This window comes from Convolutriloba macropyga, chromosome 9, assembly GCF_964194025.1.
Source record: "Convolutriloba macropyga chromosome 9, txConMacr16.3, whole genome shotgun sequence".
NCBI classification, from domain to species: Eukaryota; Metazoa; Xenacoelomorpha; order Acoela; family Convolutidae; genus Convolutriloba; species Convolutriloba macropyga.
Genome location: NC_134476.1, coordinates 8,870,974 through 8,892,775, shown reverse-complemented (window position 1 = coordinate 8,892,775; position 21,802 = coordinate 8,870,974). Strand labels below are relative to the sequence as shown.

At 35.2% G+C, this 21,802-nt stretch overlaps 1 protein-coding gene across 3 annotated transcripts in view; it reads left to right on the top strand.

Moving 5' to 3' along the window:
* Window positions 1-21,802, top strand: part of LOC142345593 (uncharacterized) — a 124,088-nt gene that overhangs the window by 69,925 nt on the left and 32,361 nt on the right. For all 3 annotated transcript variants that reach the window (XM_075397720.1, XM_075397719.1, XM_075397717.1), the window contains exons 16-18: window positions 6,492-6,624; window positions 7,292-7,528; window positions 18,993-19,511. In XM_075397720.1, coding sequence (XP_075253835.1) covers window positions 6,492-6,624; window positions 7,292-7,528; window positions 18,993-19,511 — 889 coding nt within the window. The remainder of the gene's footprint in view (window positions 1-6,491; window positions 6,625-7,291; window positions 7,529-18,992; window positions 19,512-21,802) is intronic.

The following is a 21,802-nucleotide window of genomic DNA, read 5'->3' as shown; positions in this document are numbered from 1 at the left end:
TCCATTCTCAAGTGCTAGGAAGCCTATTCCACGGTCTGAATACAGTTACTGCATTGTTGTTAGTTTTAATTGATTTGCTTTCAACAATTTAACCTTTCGAATTTTGAAAATTTTTTGATAAAACTTGCAAGTTTTTTTCAAGACATTTGTCTTTTATTCAGTTTGTTTTCTTGCCTGAGTAGCCAGATAACCTCATACAGGGTTTGATAGTATGTTATTAAATAGTTGCCTTGGTGTAATTGGATGGTTTTCAACATTTTAATAGAATGAATTTCTGTTTTTTGAAATATGAAATTTTTTATAAAAATTTTTGCCTATCGATCTTTGAACCAATTATTTTTTTAGGACTTGGAATTGGTTTACTGGATAGCCTCTAAAGACACTAGAATCATTTTTGAAGAAATGATTCTTAAGATTTTAATGTCACGATTTTCAGCAACATTTCATTAATTTTCAATTGATATGTTTAGATTTTGTAAATTTCCGAGTTAATCGTTCTTCAAGGGCCAATGAATTTTTTCAGGCCTTGCAGATATAATACTGCACCAATTTCAGAAACAAATTTTGGCTGGCATCGTTGAATTCATCTGCTGTTCATGTAAAGTAAATCTAAGTTTTTCATTCAATTCTTTGAATTGTATTTCAGGACTTGTCCTGCTATGTTTTTTTACTTCGTCAAACTTTTTTTCGCTTTACCATTTTGCCGCTTTTTCGACATTTTGCGTGAAATCTTTTTGAATTCTCTAGGCTAGTTTCTTCTCTCATTCTGCTAAAAGTTAATTTGAACATCAGTTGCTAAGCAAAGCAATTCAAAATGAACAGAGTCGGGATAAACCCATAAAGCCCAATTTTAGATGCCCGCTATTTGAACGTCGTTCCTATAAGTCTTAGTTACCACCTCTAATGCTTATTGGTGTTGATAGTAGCCTCTGTAGCCTCTCTCTAAGAAACAGAAGTATGTTCAACTACGAAATGCCATCAAAATAAATCGGACTTAAAAAATATTTTTGTACAAAAATCTTTTTTTTTCAATATATTCTATTCGTTCAATCCCAATCATGCTTATTGGAATCAACAGCGGCTATTTTCCGGCAATCTGCCGGGTATGTTTTCTTTCCCAATAGATTTTACATCAAGGTAAAGTCAACCCCAGTTCAATTTTAGATAGAAATCAGTTTTAGGTATGCATGTACGCAACAGTTTTTAAAGACTTATATTACAGGCAGCTGCATGAAGTTTTTTGTGGCAGCTGCTTTTCTTAATTTATGTGAAACTTTATTTAATTGAGCATCTATTGGTATTAGTAAAACTTAAATTCTTGTCGTCGATGACAGCAGTTCGATGACAGCAATTTCATTGTATTTTATCAGAAAAAAATATTATAGCCAACGCACCTTGCAAAGAGTTCTTTTCATTACGAGACGAGAAGTACGCCAAGGGGCAGTTTATAGTGCCTTACGTTTTAGCTTGCCTGACAGTGACCTTCATAAATACCTAGATTCATCTTGGGAGTTAAATAATTGTTCTCGAACAAAGTTTAGCAATTATATTTGTCCTGTGGTCTTTCTAATGTGATTTTTGTCTGACCTTTTCGACCTCAAAAAACAAGATATACAGGTAGTGCTCAGAGGGCATTATGTGGCCGAGCAGCTCACTTGGAGGCTTACGCCATACTAATCTCTGATTATGCGATTCACCGAAACTGCTCTGAGGAGACGATTTCAGGATGTGAGGGGGCGGTTGTTTGTCTTAAAAGTTTTACCACCTCAGTCACCCCCACCTCCGTCATCTCTGCTCCAAGCTGGCGATTTGGACCCAATTCTCGTCCAGCTCTCACTCCAACATTCGTACCCCCTTCCAATCCCCCCCCCCCCCCCCCGCCCGTGGCTTAATCGCCCCACTCCGCTCACACCCCCTTAATGCAAACATCCCGAATCCGCAGCTTGCTACTACTGAAGCCAACCGCTTGCCGGTTAATTGAGAGCAATTTGCCCATCGTTATTGGGTTATATTTTATTATGTACTGTGCAATGTTTCTCTCTGCATCTGCATACATGAAGTTTGTAAAGGTGCTTGGAAAGAGAATATAACGGCTTTCATTTTTTCGGTCGACAAAAGCAATTATAAGTATCAACTCAAAAACACTTGGCAGTGAACCTGACCAGGAGTCAAAATTTGTTGAATTTTTAAGCCATCATTTTGACCTTACTTAGCTTTTCAGGAAGATGTGCTTCTACTCAAAAAAAAATCCTGAAATGCATCTACTGAAAACAGTAACCTCTTATTCTCTATAAAAGAAAATGTTTTTTAAATGGATGCAGTTCGAAAGCTTATGAGTTCTAAACTATTTCCGGAAACCGAAAACGATGTTTGACCAGCTTTTGCTGCCGCCAAATGGAGTTAATTCTTTATGGAACATCATCGAAAACAAAACTAAAAATAATGATCTCCTTATGAAGTGTTATATCTTTTAATGTTCATTTTTAAAAGTAGCCCTGCATGACTGAAATAATATACCTAAACTAAAAACTAAAATAATGGAAACAAAACATTTTCCCCGAATATTTGATAGTTTTGTTTTGAATCCTTTGGTTATTCTTCTTTCGCTTGTTGCATTTGGCTAAAACATTGGTGAGAAATCAAATTTTTCAGAACTTCAAGAAGGCATTGAAATAAGCGTTTTGCCTAAGCTTAAACAGTATTCGTTATATTAAAAACACTGTTTTTCATTCTGTTTATCTACTCTTTGGCAGTCATCTGAACAATTCTATCATATTTGCTTAGTTGAAAATTATTTGCAGTTAATCAGATGAAAAAATGGTAGCCTTTTTTGTGCTCTGAAATCTCCGATCTTCAAAGAAAGGAACTCTCAAATTCTGATTCATGAACAGAAATTGCAGTAGTAAACAGCAAACAACAATATAGACATCTCACCTATGTTTTAGTGAATGTTTTTAAAATCAACATTCAATTTAATACAATTGAGAAAGTTGTAAAATGCGGACCTGAATTGACACGAGAAGTGTAGCGTAGAACCCGCCAGTAACTTCACCCACAATCGCCGCAGTCGCAAAATTTGGGTAATATTTCTCCACGGACATAAATACCAAAGCGCCTCTTAACGCGTCAAGAGCCACAATAAAAAATGACCCGGTGAAAAAACCGATGCTGAGTGCGGGTTCAAATATCCCAAACTCGATTGTAATCGTTTTATCCCACAAAAATGTGAGCGCTATTGAAAATAATAACCCTAAATTATAATTTACAAGCAATGATTGTTTTAGGCCGTATTTCGAACATAACGGAATGAAAAGTAGAGAAATATTGGCCAAACCGCTCACAGCTGAATAAAAGACACCTAAAGTCCACCCCTCGGGTAGGTAAAAAACTAGGAATGGAATTTCTATGGGAAGGCCTTCAGTATACTGCCATATAGCGATGCAACTCACAAGCATTAGCCCAAATTGAATTCGATTACTTTGAAAATGGTTCATCTTGGCGAGGTTTTGTTGACCTTGTTGAGTTGGTATTTTAAGCCCCTCTGACTTTCAAAACTGTGCTGATAAGGTTTAACCTCTTAGATTTTCGAATCCAACCAATTGTGCAGTTGATTGTTAGTTTTATCGTGATGTTTCTAATTTTACGATTTACTAAATTTGGCTGAGATGTTTGTCTGGCTCTAAATTAGTAGCTTTAGAGTTAGAAGTTCATTTTGGTTCGCTTTCTCAAGAATATTTTAGTTCATTTTATCGAATTTAACAACATTGTTTAATTATAATTAGTTAAATAAAATGGAACATGAGTTGAGCCTTTGTTCCAGCTCGATTTCAATAAGAGATTAAAGATAAGTAAGAACACCTCACAGGTCTGATATCATTTTTTAGAAATGTACAGGTTGATTTGTTGGTTTAGTTGTTAATAGCCGCGTCAGCAATTGCGCTCCTGATTTTTTATTACAATTCAAAGAATTTGAATTGTATTGGGGCGCTGTCTTTTTTTACGACTCGAAGAGTATTGGAGAAGTCCTTTTTTAATCAATTTTATTGGAGTGAATTTTGAAGCGGAAAATGAAACACGTGAAAAAAATATGGAGTGATTTTGTTGCTGACCAAAATGAAGAGTGGAGCGAAAAAAGAGTGGGTTTTTGTTCATATCGCTGTTTTCTAAAGAGCGAGAAATTGAAGTGTGAAAAAAATTCTGTGAGCCAGCGAAATTTTTTTGTTCACGTGCGGCATTTTGAAGCAGTTTTTTTTTCATTTTTTTTTGGTTAAGAGGTTTGTTCATGATTTTGTTTTAATTTTAGGCTGGTTTTGGTAGTGGTTTGAAGGTTTCTGGAAATTCATAAGAAATTTTATGCTAATTCGGAGGTTTTTCATGTATTTTGCTGATGTTCGGGCTAATTGTTGCGTTTTTTTCACGATTGTTTTGTTTTACTGGCTCAAATGAGTAATGAAAAGACATCTTCTTTTTGAGCTAATTTAAGATAAAAATTGGTTACATTTTTGTGGATATGAATCATTTTTTGTTGAGAAATATAAAAAAATAGCCAAAATTGGAGCTATTTTTCTTAATTTCTTGCAGTTTTTCGTTTTCTTTCTGTTTTTTAGAAAAGTTTTTTTAGCCTCTTATGACTTGCCTATTGTTTTGTGATTATCTCCATACCCCATTGGCTTATAGGAATTTTTCTTTGGACTTCTTCTTATATGCTTTTGTATTATTAAAAAATTCATTAACTTTTTCCAGTTTTTTAGTGCAAGTTTTCTTAAGAGCTTTTTTTTCATAATTTCGCCTCAAGTGTTTTTTAAAAAAATTCACATAAGTGGTTTTAGTAAGTACTAGATGTTTTGATGAAGTAATTTTGGGAGATATTTTTTTCGGGATCACAATTTATAACAAAATTTTATCAGATTTTTTATCATATTTTAGCAGACAAAACGTGCCTCCACTAATTTGTGATTATCTTGAAACGAAACCATAAAACAAAAAAGCAAATTTTCTAAATTTTTAATTTTGTAAAAGTAGATTTGATTTTGTTTTTACTTTTTCGTTTTATGGTTTCGTTTCAAGATAATCACAAATTAGTGGAGGCACGTTTTGTCTGATGAGTAGTTGGATGGCGTTTAAATGAATGTCCACTTCGAGTCGTTTCCGGAATTCTTCCGGCTATGTTTTTTAAGATCTGTTAAAACATTTTTTGAAGTCAAATTAGAGTAGTGATTTTTGTCACACCGAAACAGGAAGTAAAGAGAAAAAGCTAGTGGTTTTGTGGCGTGATTTTTTTTGCTCTAATTTCAAAGTAAAGTGAGAAAACGGTGCATCTAAGAGTGCCAAAATTATATGCCCTCATTCCTGAGTAATAGTCTTGAGTTTTAATAGCAAATATTAATTTTGAAAAAGCTCCATTAGTGCTTTTTCCTTGTAGAGCAAATGTGTCTCCCAAACATAACTTTTACCGCAAAGCGCCCGCATCTTTTTGCGATGAATCCGGTGAAAGTGGTGAATTTTTGTAAGATTTGCGATTTTTAGCGGTAAATTTTCACCGCATTAACCGGATTTTTTTGTTCCTCTTATCTCGAAATTCTCATCTCCTGCATGTCAACAACTTCTCATTCCACTGCGCCATCTGTCACTTGCTTATTGATATTTTTTGTGAATTTAAGTCAGATTCAATAAATGTTATGAAAAACAAATACGATTCAAGAGTTGCGGTTTTTAGGGGTGAATTTTTTATTTTCACAGCATCAGCGGTGAAAAAAAATAATTCACTGCTACCATCGGGAAGCGGTGAAAATAAAAGTTTCGCTGCTAAAAACCACAACTCTTACGAAAATTCACCGCAAAAAATATACAGTGATTTTTATCGTTGAATTTTTTTTTCACCGCATTCAACGCTAAAAATCGCAATTCTTACATCTTTTCACTGCATTCATCGCAAATCTTACATTTTTAAGCGTTTTTAAGCGTCGAAACCTTGACCCGGGTGAAAAGATCCTAGTTGTTTTCTGATTTTTATTTCATTCTTGTCTTTTCTTTTAAATATAGACATCGAGTTTTGAATGAAATAAATGTTTTTTATTTAACTTTTACATTTGTCTTGTCTCGTCTCATTAATGGCAGGTTTCATCGGCCCTCTAATGCGGCATTAATTTATTCATTTATTGGTTTGGGGAACAGTTTGTATTTTTTTTTCAATGTTTTCTATCTCTGCCTTATTGGGTAGATTATTAAGTCAAAATGCAGGTGAGCAGGGTTGGAACATTGTGCAAACGCACATAACTGACCCTCCTTGTATTTGTCTTATTTTTGTTATATCGCAGTCAAATTTGCAGCATAGCTCAACAAATCAAGGAATGGGTAAAAAAGATATCATTAGGTTGTTCAATTTTATTAATTGTTGTGCGGTCTTGAATTATCACCGAATTTTCAGAAGTTTCTCTTTTTTTTCTTTTGGCCTCTAACTGACCAACTATTTTAGGTTTTGTCTACTTTAGGTTTAACAAGGCACTCAATGCTTTGAGAGACGTGGATGAAGAGAATTTTGGGAGTGAACAACTTCCAACGTGGCCAGGAGAGGATGATGGTTGCATTGATGTGTTGCGATTCTTGAGGATCAATATTGACGCTGTTAGTAAAAGGGGGAAATATTGAAAAATGGAGCTTTATTATCTAGCGCATGTACCTACCAGAAATGTCGCAGCTAGTATTTGGGGTGATTGAAAACCCTATATTAATATTTAAAGTGGACCTCGTAAACAAAATTGAGCAAATTTATGGGGAACTAACAAAAGTTATATTTTGTAACTGAAGGAGGTCAGGGCTCCTTGAAAAATTTAATGACTATTGCTGATTTGGGCTACCCACTTCTGAGTTTTATGGCGATTCGTGAAAGTTTGGCTACTGACGTTCCTTCTAAAAATAATGCGCCCATTCTTAAAAAAAATCTCTTTTTTTTTTGAAATGAAACAGGGATTTTTGATAGGATCTGTAACGAGCATCTCATCTCAAAATGTGCTATCTAAGTTAGTGAAATGCGTCATTAAAGAATATTTTTTAAGCCGATGTAACTATTCAAAGAAAGCCATTGTAGCTGCGATAACAAACATTTTAAACTGTAAGTACAAAAAACGTGTACTTGAGAATCTTTTAGTGTAGCTTTCTTATTATTCATAGGTTTCGAAGTTCTTTATATTCATGAATTAGATCTGATAAAAAGTGCATAAAACCAATACTTATAATTTTAATTTTGAAAAGCAAGGTTGACTCCTGCAGTTTTTGGTTCAATGCTTTTCAGACCAAAGAGGATAAAGCACGAGCTCTGAAGCATATCCGTGATAAATGCTCGAATCCTCCCTCGCCCATTATCACATGCGTGGGTGAAGAATGTAAGCTGGAGAGGAGAGAATTCTACGAAGGCGATACGCTATGTCTACATATGGACGTGCTGTTCTGTGTGACGTGTTCTGAGAAGTGCAAATTGGGATATCACGCACCCTGTTGGAAGAGATTGAAAAAAGGGAACGAACAGCAGGTATAGTTCAAGTTTGCGCCCTGAATTAGAATCACGTTAGATAATATGGGGTTGCTGTCCATCATATATTCTTCGCTTTTTAATCAATTTTTGTGGAACTGAGAGCTCAATCACAATTTTAGCATGTATCTGTTTTTAGTTCCTCTTAAACAAATTATTTGGGTCCTGCTGCTTTTTTATGCATATCTTAAAACTCTTTGCATATGCCTGATTTGTCTTTCTGTCCTCGAAAACGGGATAAACTGGTAACGACCGTGAGCATTAAGTCACTTCGTTGTTCTCTCAGAGATTTACTAGTCTTGAGTCGATTTATTAGAAGTTTAAGCTTCGCTAAGAAACTGCTGAGGAGGTATCCTTTAAAGATGAAAGGGTAAATTGCAATTTTATGATTTAAGGGGCAATCAGTAAAATTGGGCTCTACTCCCCTCTCCCTCTTTTTACCCCTCATCCGCTTCTCCGGGTCCGCTAGCCTTCTTAAGCTTAAGCTCGCTACAGTTAAAGCTTACACCACATCAGTATTTTGAGAGCATTTTACAATTACATTAGCAATTACATTAGTCCTTTTGGTCTTTTGTTAATGCGATTTTTCGCTTGACCGATTTTTTGGTCTGGCCCATTTGACTTGTCTTCCTCAATAACGGGATACACAGGTAGCGCCCACTGGGCATTAAGTTCTCTTAGATCCTTTCAGCTCACTAGTCTCCAAGTATGCGATTCACAAGCTGTTTTGGAGAACTATACTTATGGTGTGAAGGTTTTTCTTAGAAGTTGACTCTCCCCCACACCATCCCCCCTCCCCCCATCCCTACCCCTGCACATTGTTCATGCCGCTGCGCTCACCTCATGCCCCTTCAATTAAGCTAACGCTCGCCTCACTAAACCGTGCCTAGATACTGAGGAAGCCAACTGGTTGTTTGTGCGCAACTCGCCCGACGTTAGTCGGTTATGTTAACTTTTCGTGATAGTTTAATAGGGAATGAACTCATTAATCGCATTTTTTGGGACCCTTTCTGTGCATGACACCAGATATGCAAAATAGAGTTGCCTTTAATTTGCCAAAGCTGGACCTTTCAAAACCCTCTAGTTTTCGAGATATGGCCAGTATTGTCTTTTTAAAATATTTTTCCACTGAAAAAAATACTTTCTAAAGGTTTTTGGAAAAATTTGTTTATTCTCCCGTGGAGTTTTATCCACGACAGTTGCTGCCAGTGAAACTGTTTCCAGATTTGAAGCTGAGACTGCAGAGAAAAAGTTCATTTTCAGTTCTTGCTGGTCATGACCCAGGGTGGGTACTGTGTAGGCCTTAGGGCCTGATAGCCTGTCCTCTCTAGGTTAGAGAATTTAGCATAATTCTTAAGTAAACATATAACTGTACCTTTCCTTTTGTTGCTGTGTAATTCTCTTTACTAGAGAATTAAAATCGTTCTTTCTTCCTTTTTTCTTGGTGTATTGTTGCAACTTTTTGATTTTCTCCACGAGCAAGCAGTTAATGTGTTTCATGATTTTAAAACTATTTATTTCCATCAAATAGTAGAGGTTTTTAATTGCTCTTGAATGAAGTTCATAGCAATTATTGTAAACGTGCGTGTCTTTAGTTTAATCAAATTTTTCGCTTGACAATTTTGCGCCTTTCTTCTAGAACATTCTTTGACTTCTCAAGTGACTTTTTCACCCTTTCGTTCTTCATTTTTGAGTGATCTCTACTGCTCTCACTCCGAAGTAAAGCTTATTGCTATTATAAATTGGTTGCAGCACATGAAGCAGAAGGTACGGATGGCGAAGTTGGAAGTGCTTGGGGTAACGGTTCGGGAGGTCAGTGGTTCGAATCCCGGCGGGGGAAAGGTCTTTTGCACCCATGAACAAAAATTGATCTAGGCTACAGCCCCTGAATTAAATTGCCTCGCCTGTCGTTCAAGAGCAATTCTTCCGACATTTGTCGGTTTATGTTTTTTTTTAAGTTTTGCCGCTATTCGCTGTTATTTTGGTTGTATTTTCACAGTTTCAATTCTGGAAGTTCTCATTTGCTTTGCTTTCAAAGAAGGAGTAATTGAAGCTATTTAGTGATTGCAATTTGTGGCCAATGGTTCATTTGAATCAGCAACCATTTTTTCGAAAAATGTAAGCGACTTTGAATCTTAAATGTAGTGGCTTTTGTTTTTGTCACGTCATCCCTTAGTGTCAACACTGAATAATAGGCTTTCTAACCGTGGCAATTTTTGCCGGAAATTTTTCAATATATAGTTAATAACCGCCCTCATCTTCTCAGCCGGCTCTTATAGCGCTCCTAATTTTTTTTTACTTCGTCGAACTTTTTTTTGCTTTACCATTTTGCCGCTTTTTCAGCATTTTGCGTGAAATATTTTTGACTTCTCAAGGCTAGTTTCCCTCTTCTCTCATTCTGCTAAAAGTAAATTTTAACATCAGTTGCTCAGCAAAGCAATTCAAAATGAACAGAGTCAGAATAAAAAACTGAAGTCAGAAATAGAAACGGGATAAACCCATAAAGCCCAATTTTAGATGTCCACTATTTGAACGTCGTTCCTATAAGTCTTAGTTACCATCTCTTATGCTTATTGGTATTGATAGTAGCCCCTGTAGCCTCTCTCTAAGAAACAGAAGTATGTTCAACTACGAAATGCCATCAAAATAAATCGGACTTAAAAAACGTTTTTGTACAAAAATTTTTTTTTCAATATTATAAAAATATTTTTGTACAAAAATCTTTTTTTTTCAATATCTATTCTTTCAATCCCAATCATGCTTATTGGAATCAACGGCGGCTATTTTCCGGCAATCTGCCGGCTATGTTTAAATGTCTTACTGACTTTGACGGCTCTTGCTTTTCGAAACGTTTCAATTTCATTGTTTTTCTTTTTTTTTTGTAATTTCCGTTCTTTAAAGCTGGTTTATGCAATCTCATGGTGCGTAGTGTGGACAGTTGTTTTTGATATTGTTATTGGTTTTGACAATTACGACCACTAGTAATTGAAAATAATTCTTTTTCACATTTTTTTCTGTTTGTTCGAGTAAGTAGGGCTATACATTTGTTGACAATAAAAGGCTGTTCCAGGAAAAAAGTTTATGGTCATGTTTTTTATTAAATTCTTCAGGTCTTGTCTTGCTTTTTTAACGATCCAGAGATTTTTTTGGTTTTGAATTTTATTGTAAGGGTTTTGTATTGGGCGCTATCCTTTTTTAAGATCTGTTCACACTTTTTTCGCCTTTTGCTGTCAAGGACAAGTCAAATTGGAGTACTGATTGAATTACGCTGGAGTAGTCAAGGGAGCCGAAAGACAAGAAGTTTGAAGGCGTATTTTTTTCTCAAATTTCTTTTAATGTAGAGTGAGTGATAAAACTAATTTTTAACTTTTTCTGAGCGTTCTTTATTTTTCTACATGCGGGCATTCAGCTTTTTTAGGGTTACTTTTCTTGATTTTTACAATCCAAGAATTGGATTGTATTGGTACTCTGTCTTTTTTTTATTTTTGTAAGCTTTCGAAACGGGATAAACAGGTAAAGCTCAGCGGGCATCAAGTTTCTTTAGAGACCATTAGCCGCGTTTAGTTGTCCTTCAAGTGAACGTTAGTTGTCCTCCGCGTTTAGTTGTCCTCTCGAATGGTGAAGCTACTGCGAAGGCCGTAATTCAAGGTTAAAAGTTTATTTTAGGAGTTTTTGAGCTCAAAATGTTGCAATTTTTCGAGTTTTTATCGTCATATTCGAATTTTTTGTTAAACCAGTTTAAAATTTAGGTTTCTAAAAGTTTTTAAATGTCTTTTGCAAGACATAATTACTTTTTATGACCATTTTAAGCGCTATATGCTTTGGTACTCCAAACATAAAGACGCAATTTTATACAAACTTCTACAATTTTTTTTTTAGTTTTTCAATTTTTTGTCACTTTTTGAGTTTTTTCTGCCCTAGAAGTCAAGTTACCTCCTCTACGGTTTGACAATAGGTTACTGCATAGATTATAGTGGTAATGGAATGGTTTTAAACATTTTAACATCACGAATTTTAAACGTTTTTTTTATAAAGCTTTCATTTTTTCATTTTAACAATTTATTATCATTATTTAAGTTTTTCAAGCACCAGGAGACATTTCTAGGGTTTGCTATTAGGTTACTCAAAAATTATTAGCGGCCATGTATCGGGTTTCAACATTTAAAATAGCAAATTATAGCAATTTTTCAATAAAAATTGAAATTTTGAAATTGTTTGTCATTTTTTAGGTTTCTCCAGCTTCAACGACCGAGGAATCTTCTCTAAGGTTTCATAATAGGTTACAATCTAGTTTTGTGTGGCAATGAAATTGATTTTAACATTTTAATGTCACGAATTTTAGTAATTTTTTGTTAAAACTTGCAATTTTCAGGTTTTTCTAAAAAATTTGTCTCGTTTTTTAAATTTTTTTAGCCTAAGCGACCAGGCAACTTCTTTAAGGTTTGGTGGTATGTTACTGCAAGGTTGCTAGGGGCAATGGAATAGTGTTCAACTTTTCGATATCACGAATTTTTGCAATATTTTGATAAAATTTGATTTTCAAATTTTCTGAAATTTTTTAATCAGTTTTCAAATTTATCGATCTTTATGAGTCAGTAAAACCATTTAAGGCTTGGAATAGGGATACTGGATAGTCTCTGTAGATAATGAAATGGTTCTGGAGATATTATTATTATGAATTTTTGCTAGATTGTGTTAAAAATTTGAATTGTTTATAATTTTTTTAAAATTTTGCAGATAGGTTACTTGACAGAACTCTGGGACAAAAAAATGGTTTTTAACATTTTCTGCGAAATTTAGAAATTTTACACTTCCGTTTTTTAAGCGTTTATTTCTCAAGTTTACCTACCTTCAGTGGCAAATGGATCTTTCAAAGCTTGTGCGTGAGTAAATGAGTATATTGAATTGTATCATATTTGGCCCATTCAGGGTAAAAGCTTCAGGAGTGTCGATTATGATTATTTTAGCAATGATTATTTTTTTAGTTTTCGATTATTTTAGTTTCTCAACTACTATTTTGTCTTTTTGGCTGGGATTGTTCAATTGATCTTTTGGTCAGGTACATTAGTTCTGTTTTTTCAATTCTTTGGATTGTATTTCAGGACTGGTCCTGCTATGATTTTTTTTTCAAATGCTACTAAAAGTAATGTATATGTTGTAATGATGCAAATTTGCAGAGGTTTGTATCCCTCAGTGGGTATCTAATTGTTAGAAATTGGGATTGTATTTGCTGTTTATTTTGTCCTGTCACCTACGATTAGTAACGAAAAGACGAAATCGACGTTTTAGTTCGCCTTAATTGAAGCTGATTAGTTGTATTAGTTCATATTTATCGGCTTTACTGACTCTGATAAAACTTGCGTTCATTGATTAATTAATATTTGTGTTTTGCCCGCATTTGTTCTTTTTGCTTACTAGTATCTTAATATCATCATTGGTCAGTCTAATTGGTTTTTAATGCGACATAGGTTTAAAAATTAGTTGTTTTATTTCATAGTTTTTGGTTTTGACGGTACTTATTTAAAAAAACAATTAAGAATTTTCGTGTATCGACAGTATGGTTTTTAGTCTCATAACTGAAAAGAAATCTACATTTTAATGAGGCATAAGTTAAACTAGGTAAAGGTTTCGGTTTTGTGTTAATTGTTTTGACGTTTAGAGTTTTTTTTCTTTTTAGAAAAAATGTTTTTTCCAATTGTGCCGTCATTTATTGATCGTGTTTTGTCGTTCAGTCTGAGTAATAAGAGGTTCTAATGGCTGTATTATTTAACATAAATTAGTCTCTTTCTTATATAGTGGTTTCTGTTATAGCTAATTTTTTTCAAAACCCTTGTTTTCAAAAAGTTTTGTTCAATTTATGAAGAGTGGCGGCAGGTGTTTTTTTTTGTTTTTTACCCTTCTTTGGTATTAATTAAAGGAGTGTTATGCTTTGTAAAGGTAAATAAATTGATGTGATGAAACATTTTGTTATAGAAATACGTTTTTGAGATTTTTGAGACCAATCAAAATACGTTTTTGAGACCAATGAGATTTTGCCTTTGAATCTTTTTTCAGATCTTTAGGCGTATGGTCAGATTTATAAATTATTGAATTAGTCAGAACGGAATTCACAGCTTGTAATGACGTTTGTCTCATATTTTTTGATGACTTTTACTCTTCGAAACGCGATAATCAGGTAAAGCCCAGGGAGCAATAAGTTTTAATAGAGGCCACTAACTGATTATAGTAGTTATTTGATATTTTAAGAAAGTTATATATTTCGTCGGGGTTGGTCATGTTGCATATGGGTCTTATGCCGTAAGAACCGGTTTTTAATATTATTAATTTAATATCTGTAGTAGATACCGGCCTCAACGCCAAAATTAAATCTATTTTATTTGGTTTTTTCAATTTAAAAAAATATTCAGTGTCTTTTGTTTGGCATCCTTTAGGAGCAAATAAAGCTTTTTAGCTCTTGAAGATTGACCGATAATTAGATTTTATAGAACTGTTTTCATAGAATTGTTTTCGGATTTTTAACTTTTTTAACCATTTTTTTAGTATTTTTTTAGTAATTTGTCAACATTTGTTGTTTTTGCCTGTTTGTCTCTACGTCATCAGCATCCTTTTTGATGGCGTGGACGTATGTAAACTTTGCCATTTTTGTTTTGTGAGTTCTAGTGGCCAATCAATTTATTTTCAGCCGGTATTCGAGTTTTTGAGGTGGTTTTAACGCTGCCATTTTGGTTTTGAAGACATAGGCCACATGAAATCTCAGCTAATCTATAGTTATTAGCTAAATTTGAGCCTTTTGACGTTTCTTTTGTTTGGCTGGCTTCTCGTATCCAACTTGACATGCACTCAGCTAGATTTCCTTAGCAGCCAAGTTTTCTTTCCCCTCTTGTGTTTTATAATAGCAGAAATTGTTTTTCAATCCCTTCACAACAAAAGTATCTGCAGTTTAAATGATAGTTTTCTTTCCCCTAAAATTGTCAATCCATTTTTTCTTTTTTTGGCTACTGATGTTCAATTGGTCTACTGGTTTGGCCTGAGAGCTCCAATTTTTCCAGTAATGTTTTTCCATTGTTTTGCAGCACTTGTCCTCTTAGGTTTTCATTTCGTTTTTGACTTAGTTACGTTTTAGGTTCTAAACGAGTCTCGAATCTGGATGAATTAACCAGACCCGGTCATAAAGTAATAGTGCATTAGGTTATCAAAGGACATTAGAGCGAATGTTGATTCGTATTATTATTAGGAAGCTGAAGTCGGCATAACTGCGGAATCTAACTAAAACCTGGTGACCAAATATTTTTTGACACTGAGAATAAGAGCTTTCAATTTTTATCGTATTTTCTTTTTCTGTTTCTATCTCAATGGACGTCAAAGGGTCAACAGCAACTTTTGCCGACACTTTGGTGTGTCATTGACTAAATATGACTTCAGATCACAGATAGTCAATTTTTTCTATGATCAACCAACGCGAGGTTTTGTTCCATTTGATTACGTTGAAAATTCACAAAGTTTTGGTGGAGTGAAACTTTTTTGGTCCGTTGACAAAATGCGATGCATTGCTGGTGGAAAGCTCAATTTGGGTTGATTGTCGTTATTTTTCTAAAAATAGTGATGTGTGAAGTAAATTTGCTCTCTGCTACTGCTAGTCCGGATTGTACTTACGCAGTAGCAAAAGCTGCGCATTATTGTTTGAGGCAGATGTTGATGTGCTTTGTATGTTGTTTTTGTTTTGCCTTGCGCATTATAACGCTACATATATTCTTTTAAAAAGTCCCAAGTCTAGCTTTTTCTCAGAAACGTAAGCTAAATTTACTTTTGGCGTCATTTATTTTCAAATTTTACTGTTAAAACAGGTGGCCGCCGTATCGACCGACAGGGCGTTTAGCCGACAACCAAAAAATGAGAAATTAAACCGACAATTTAAGTAAAATGAGCAATAAAACTTATTCTGAAGCTGTGATTGGCCGATTTAAAACACTATTTCGTAAGCGGACAAATATACCGCAGTTTTTTCATCAACTAGTGTAACGAAGGACTATCCGTGGTCGGACCGTATTTTACCGCATCTGGCCATGCCTCGCGGGCCATGGCCATGCCTCAGCGGCCCGTGGGACTTGATATGAATCTATCACAACTGAACTACTGATTTATGGACCAACTATGGACTTTTATTACCAATTATGATAAAACTGTCGGCTAAATTTCTCATTTTTTCCTTGTCGGCTAGACGCCCTGTCGGCCAATTTTCGTAGCACCGTTAAATCATGCTTAGCGAATATCAAACCAATACAGCTAGTAGCTACATCTGAAAATTATTGTATATTAGACATTGTGCTTTTTAATACACAAACAAAAGATTACCGGAAAGTTTTCTGGAAAAAAGTATGTAGAATTTTACTGGAATTGTTTATAAAACTTGATTCTGCACATAACTTTCAAGTATTTTTTCATTTACTTTGCTGGTACTTCGATCTTCAGTTTACTTAAATTTTTTTCTAGGTAACGCTATCTGTAATTTTTATTTTCAATTTGCAGGTAGAATTACTTTGACTCCTTTTTGCAGGGGATGTTCCGGGAGGGTATAACTGCCAATTCTCAGTTGTTTGCTGGTAAAAGTACAAATTCTAGTTAATTTGCAGTAAAGGACTATTTACTTACCCAATTTAGGTAAATGTACTTGCAGTCTATATTTAGTTTACCTTATGATAGGTACTTTTCAGATCCCATGTTTGAAGTTGAAACGATTTTTCTACTTTAAGTCTCCTTGAAACTTCCCGAAAATTGTTTAATGTGTGATAATTTGCGTAAATTGTATTTAAAAATAATTTTTAATAGCCGGTTCAGCCGACTTTTAGTAATTGCTCTCAAACAAAGTTTGTAGCAATTATATTAGTCCTCTGGTCTTTTTTATGCAATTTTCATTGAACAATTTTTCGTCAAATCCTTTTAACTTTTCGTCCCCAATAACCGGATGAACATGTAACGCCCAGAGGTTATTAAGTTCTCTTAGAGCCTTTCGTCTTAATAGTCTCTAAGTATGCGATTAGCTGAAACAGTTTTCCTGACATAAATTCATGGTGTGAAGGGCGGCTCTTGGAGATTGTGACCCTCCCCCCTCCCAACATCACCCCCCCATCACCACCAATCCCCCCTGCACATCTTTCCACCCATAGAGTGCAGCCTCCGTAAATCATAGGTAGCTACTGAGGAAGGGAACCGCTCGTCAGTTGTTTGAGAACAATTCACATGACGTTTGTCCGTTATGTTTGCTACCTGACTTTTCGTTTCTTTTTTTTGCCTCGAAAAAATGAGGGGGTTGGATTTGGCAGAGCAATGCAATTAGCGTAGAAAATATAGTTGGCTACTTTATTCTGTCTTTAGTTTGGCTACTTGTTTTGCTCACTGTTATACTTTTTATCTTTACTTGCTGTAGAGTAAGGTTTCTAGCAATTGGTTAGGCCCCGTTTGAGGGTTTAAATGACTGGGCATTAAAAGGATAAATAAATTAGAACCGTTCAATTCTTTTCAAATTTGTTTAAAAATAGCCTCGGCATTTTCTCGGTCGGCTGGTTTTTGCGTTTTTTTTTACTATTCACAGAACTTTGGTTGTATTGGGGCGTTGTCTTTTTTAATTGCTCTCGAACGAAGTTTGAAGCAATTATTGTAAACGTTTGTGTCAGTCTAATGAAAAATTTATGCTTGACCATTTTTTGTAGAGCATTTTTTGGATTACACTGTTAAGTGAATTTCATTTGCTTGTCTTTTAATTTTTGCTTGATCTATTTTGCTCTCTTTCAGAAATTAAGTCTGTTGCTAAAACTGAAGCAATTGTAATATTGTCACTTACACGGCCCGTATAGGCAAGTGATTAATGCTGCAGTCTAGACCCCCTGAGGTCGAGGGTTCAAATCCCGCCTGTATCTGCATTTTTTGCACCCATGAAGAAAAATATATCTAAGTTACGGCCCCCTCTGAATTAAATTGCCTCACTTTTTGTACGAGAGCAATTTGCCCGACGTTAGTCGGTTTATTTTGGAGATCTTTTGACAAAATTTGTTTAATTTTGAAGTCCAATTTGAGTAGTGATTTTGGTCAGGCCGAAACAGGAAGTGGAACGAAGAAAGCGAATTTTGCCGCGTGAAGTATTTTTTCTACTATCAATTAGAGTGAGAAAAGGCTGTTTGTAACAATTAGCATGCTTAATAGTTTTTCTTGTTTTACGTGCGATAAGTTTACTGGCCTCGCCATTAGTTTCAGAGCAATTTGGCCGACGTTAGTTAATTACGTTTATATGGTCAATGAAAGTTCTATGAATTGTTGTTCCGGGTATTTCTGCTGTTTTTAAGATATGTCCACTTATTTTAAAGGCTTTGACGTCAATTTGGACTGTTGGTTATGTGAAGTAGAGTTGAACGAAGCAGAAGTGTTAAAAATTCTTAACATCAATTCCTAGTCCTTTCGAGGTCTTGTTTTTTGGTCCGTTTTTGCTAAGTTTTTGAATTACAGCTAAGCAATTGTCCTCTTATGTTTGTTTTTTTTATTGCTTCAAATAATTTTTCGCTTTGGCTAGTGTTGCGCTCTTTCAACATTTTGCGTCTTTGAAGACGCGTAAAAATGGAAAGTTTTCAGCTAGCTCTTAATATGTAATCATATACAGTATATGTATTCTAATAATATCACAAGAGAACGGCTGTTAGTGTTTTCTTTGAAGCCAGACTGAGTTATAACTTGTTTAAGACACATGTCAAAATTTGAAGTAACCCAGCAGATTGCCGAAAAACGACCACGATTGATTTCCATGGCTCCCATTGGCATTGAAACAAGAAAGAAAAATGATATTAAACAGTTTTCTGACAAGCGATTTCAAAAAGACGTTTTTTAATTGAATTTGATTTGGTAGTTAGGTTCACTGCTTGTTAATGAGAGTATAGCATAAGACATTTTTTTGAGTTGCTGGACATTTTATAGAGAAAATCAGCGAAAGGACTCTTTACTAGAAAAATAAATTAACATTAAGTGTGATGAAATGCTGTTCATTAGCTAAGCTTCAGAATATAGAAGTCGAATAGATTAGTTCTTTTTTGTAGAATAAGTTTTTGGATTGAATTTTACGCAAAAGTGACTCCGAGGTGGCTTACAGAGCGCAAAATTAAAGGAAAAATAATTAATAACTGACTATGTCCGATTATTACCGGCTCAAAAAAATTTGTTGGTAGTTTTTTGAATCAATAATGATTTTACATTTCGTTGTTAATGCGAGTAGCCATTACTATCAATTTTATAAAACATTACCCTAGAAAAGTTTAATTTTATTTTGAGTTCGTTGTTCATTAGCACGTCTGTTCTTGATTTTGTAGATAGAAGAGTCAAATTTCCAAGTACTGATTTGGTGGTTGATTTGGTTAGAAATCGGTCATTTTGTGGGGTTGCATGGATATCTACTCCTATCATGTGGTTCACTTTTTTATTTCAGCTTCCCGGAACTCCCTGTCTTACACCGGACTGTTCTGGCACCATTTCATCTGTTGTGATCCTGGATGCGTCAACTGGCAGACAAAAATCAGCATTCCAGGTGAAACCGATCTCAGAACCGATCCCACAAAACCGCCACTCAAATAAAAAGAAAAACAAAAAACGCCAGAAGCAAGAAAGTATTTGTAATGCTGACAAAGAGAATGTAGAAAGCGCAGCAAATATGGGGCCTTCGCAGACAAATGACGTAGGTTCGAAGAGCAACAGTGATTCGAAGTCAAAGTTTCGACAAGAAAGTTCTTCCGAAAAGGAGAGCAAAAAGACACCTTCCAAAGAACCACGAAAAGCTTCTCTAAATGGTGACAAGAAAAACGATGACGTAGTCATGGGCTATGAGTTACCAGTGCCGGAGCCTTTGCCCGAGGATAAGCTGAAGGTTTTGACCCCAAGAACAGACGAAAACAACAACGCGGGGTCCAGTAGAGAGTTTGATTTGAATCCGCAAGGAGGAGCGATACCGGTTGGTTGAAATTATAGAATTTTTATTGCTGGTCAATCAGAATTGAGAAAAAAGTTAATACTGTTTTTATTAGCTGATTGCTCAAGAAAATAGTCCATGTTTTAAAAAAGGATTTAAATGTTAACGTAGAGTTGCTCAGAAGTCGTGATAAGCCGAAAGAGAAAAATTATATTGGGGGGGGGGGGTGTCACGTTCGGTTGTGATAGATTTATATTATATCAAGTCCCACGGGCCGCTGAGGCATGACCGTGGCCCGCTAGACATGGCCACCCGCGTTAAAATATATAATCTAGAATTAGGGTATAGCAAATTTAGATTGTTGATTGAACGCATAAAATTAGGGTTTTAAATTTCTCAACCAATCAGATTTGAAAATTCTATATTTTGGTATGCCTATTTGTCGAGACGTCACCTGTTCAAATACTGTCCAAAGTCTAGGATAGTGCGCAAATATTGTTGAAGATCATGAACCTAAAAGTCGCCTAAAAGTAGTGATTCTCACAAAAAGAGTAGTCTGAAATGTGTGTTTGTGTGTGTGTGTGTGTGTGTGTGGGGGGGGGGGGGGGGGGGGGTAATCAAAGGGTAGCTGAAAACAAGCGTTTGTCTGCCTACTTTTGTTCCGCTACGATAAACCAAACACCAAAATTATTGTTATTATAGCTGTGAGATCAGCGTAGCTATATTGCAATACTTTTTTACGGAACGCAAGTCTTTCGCGGCTGTGTTTGGCATTTTGCCGGCCATGTTTACTGTATTCTACTTAATACAAATCAAGTTATTGGTAAACAATTGCACTAAGAGTGTTTGACTACTAGCACTTAGCGCGATTCAGCGCGATACTAACACTGCTGAATCTTAGCGAAAAGGGCCTGCAAGACAGCAGAAATAGCGGCAACAGGTGTGATTGATCATCAGTTCTTACAGATCAAGATTATTGCAAAACTAAATTCTCTTTTACCAAAATTATTGACGTGTAGTGCTTAAATCTTAAAATTGCAGCGGTAGCCTCCCTAAGCTGATTCTAGAGCTACGCCAATTTTTGTTTAATTTTTAGCTGAATTCAAGGTCAGGACTTGTCCTGCTATGTTTTTTACAATTCAAAGAATTTGAATTGTATTGGGGCGCTTTATATGTTCACGCCTTTTCATGGCTTGAAGTCAAATTGGAGAAGTTATTTTGGTCAAGCAAGAGGTGGAGCGAAAAAGCTAGTGGTTTTGTGGCGTGAATTTTTTCACTCCAATTTCAAAGTAGAGTGAGAAAACGGCGTTCCAACAAAAATTTGCTTTCTCGATTGGGGTTTTTTGTTCACCCGCGGCAATTCGAATTTGATGTTTGTCATTTTTTTCAGTAGTTCAGTTTTGTTTTTCGAAGCGGCGCTCAATCCATTTGTTGTCTGTACCAGGTCTAGTCTTTTGTTAAGTCAATGAAATTTCTTTGAATTGTGCCAGGACTTCTCTATGTTTTTTAAATTGTCCTACCTTTCGGTCATGTTTTTTGTTTTACATAAGTCACGAATTTCACATTGGACTCGCAAATTACCTCACTCACTGTTTCATTTGAATGGATTTTAATTTCGTTCACTCCTTGAATTACATTATGTAGTGAATACGGTCAATGTCAAAAGAGCAAAATCAAAAACGGAATAAACATATAAAGCCCGGTCGTTAAGTCATAGTGCATTAGGTTATCAAAGTCCATTAGAGCGATTGTTCGCTAGCATTTTTGTTAATCTTATCAGCCTTCAATATAGAAGCTGAATTCAGTTTAATTTTAGAATTTAATTGAAAGTGCATACCAAATTAGAATACTTGTTTAAACATATTCTGTCAATTTTATCTTTGTTTCAATCCCAATGTGCGTCAACGGCGGCTATTTCCCGGCAATGTTCCGGCTATGTTTTTTTTGTTGAACTTTGAGTTGTATTCGCTGAAATGTATCTTTTACTGATATTTTAAATAACAATATCATGTTGATGACTAACGAGTGAGCTTCTTGTTGTTTAAACCATTTGAAGGTTAAATTTTAGAAGTTGTTCTTTGTGCTGGTAGTTTTTGTCGATGAAGAGCTTCAATGATTTAGGTGCTCATGTGCAGTTCACGTTGTTTTCTGTTGAAGTCGTTAATTAATTTTTTTGCAGGTTAGACTACTGCTTTCGACGTGTCGTGTTTTTAACCAGTCGAAACCAGGCCGATATAGGTGAAGCTCAATAAGTAATACTGAGTGCCAAAAAGCAGCGTCTTGAGCTCAATTCAAACGCAGAAAGCTTGTTTGGTTTTTGGATCTCAAATTAT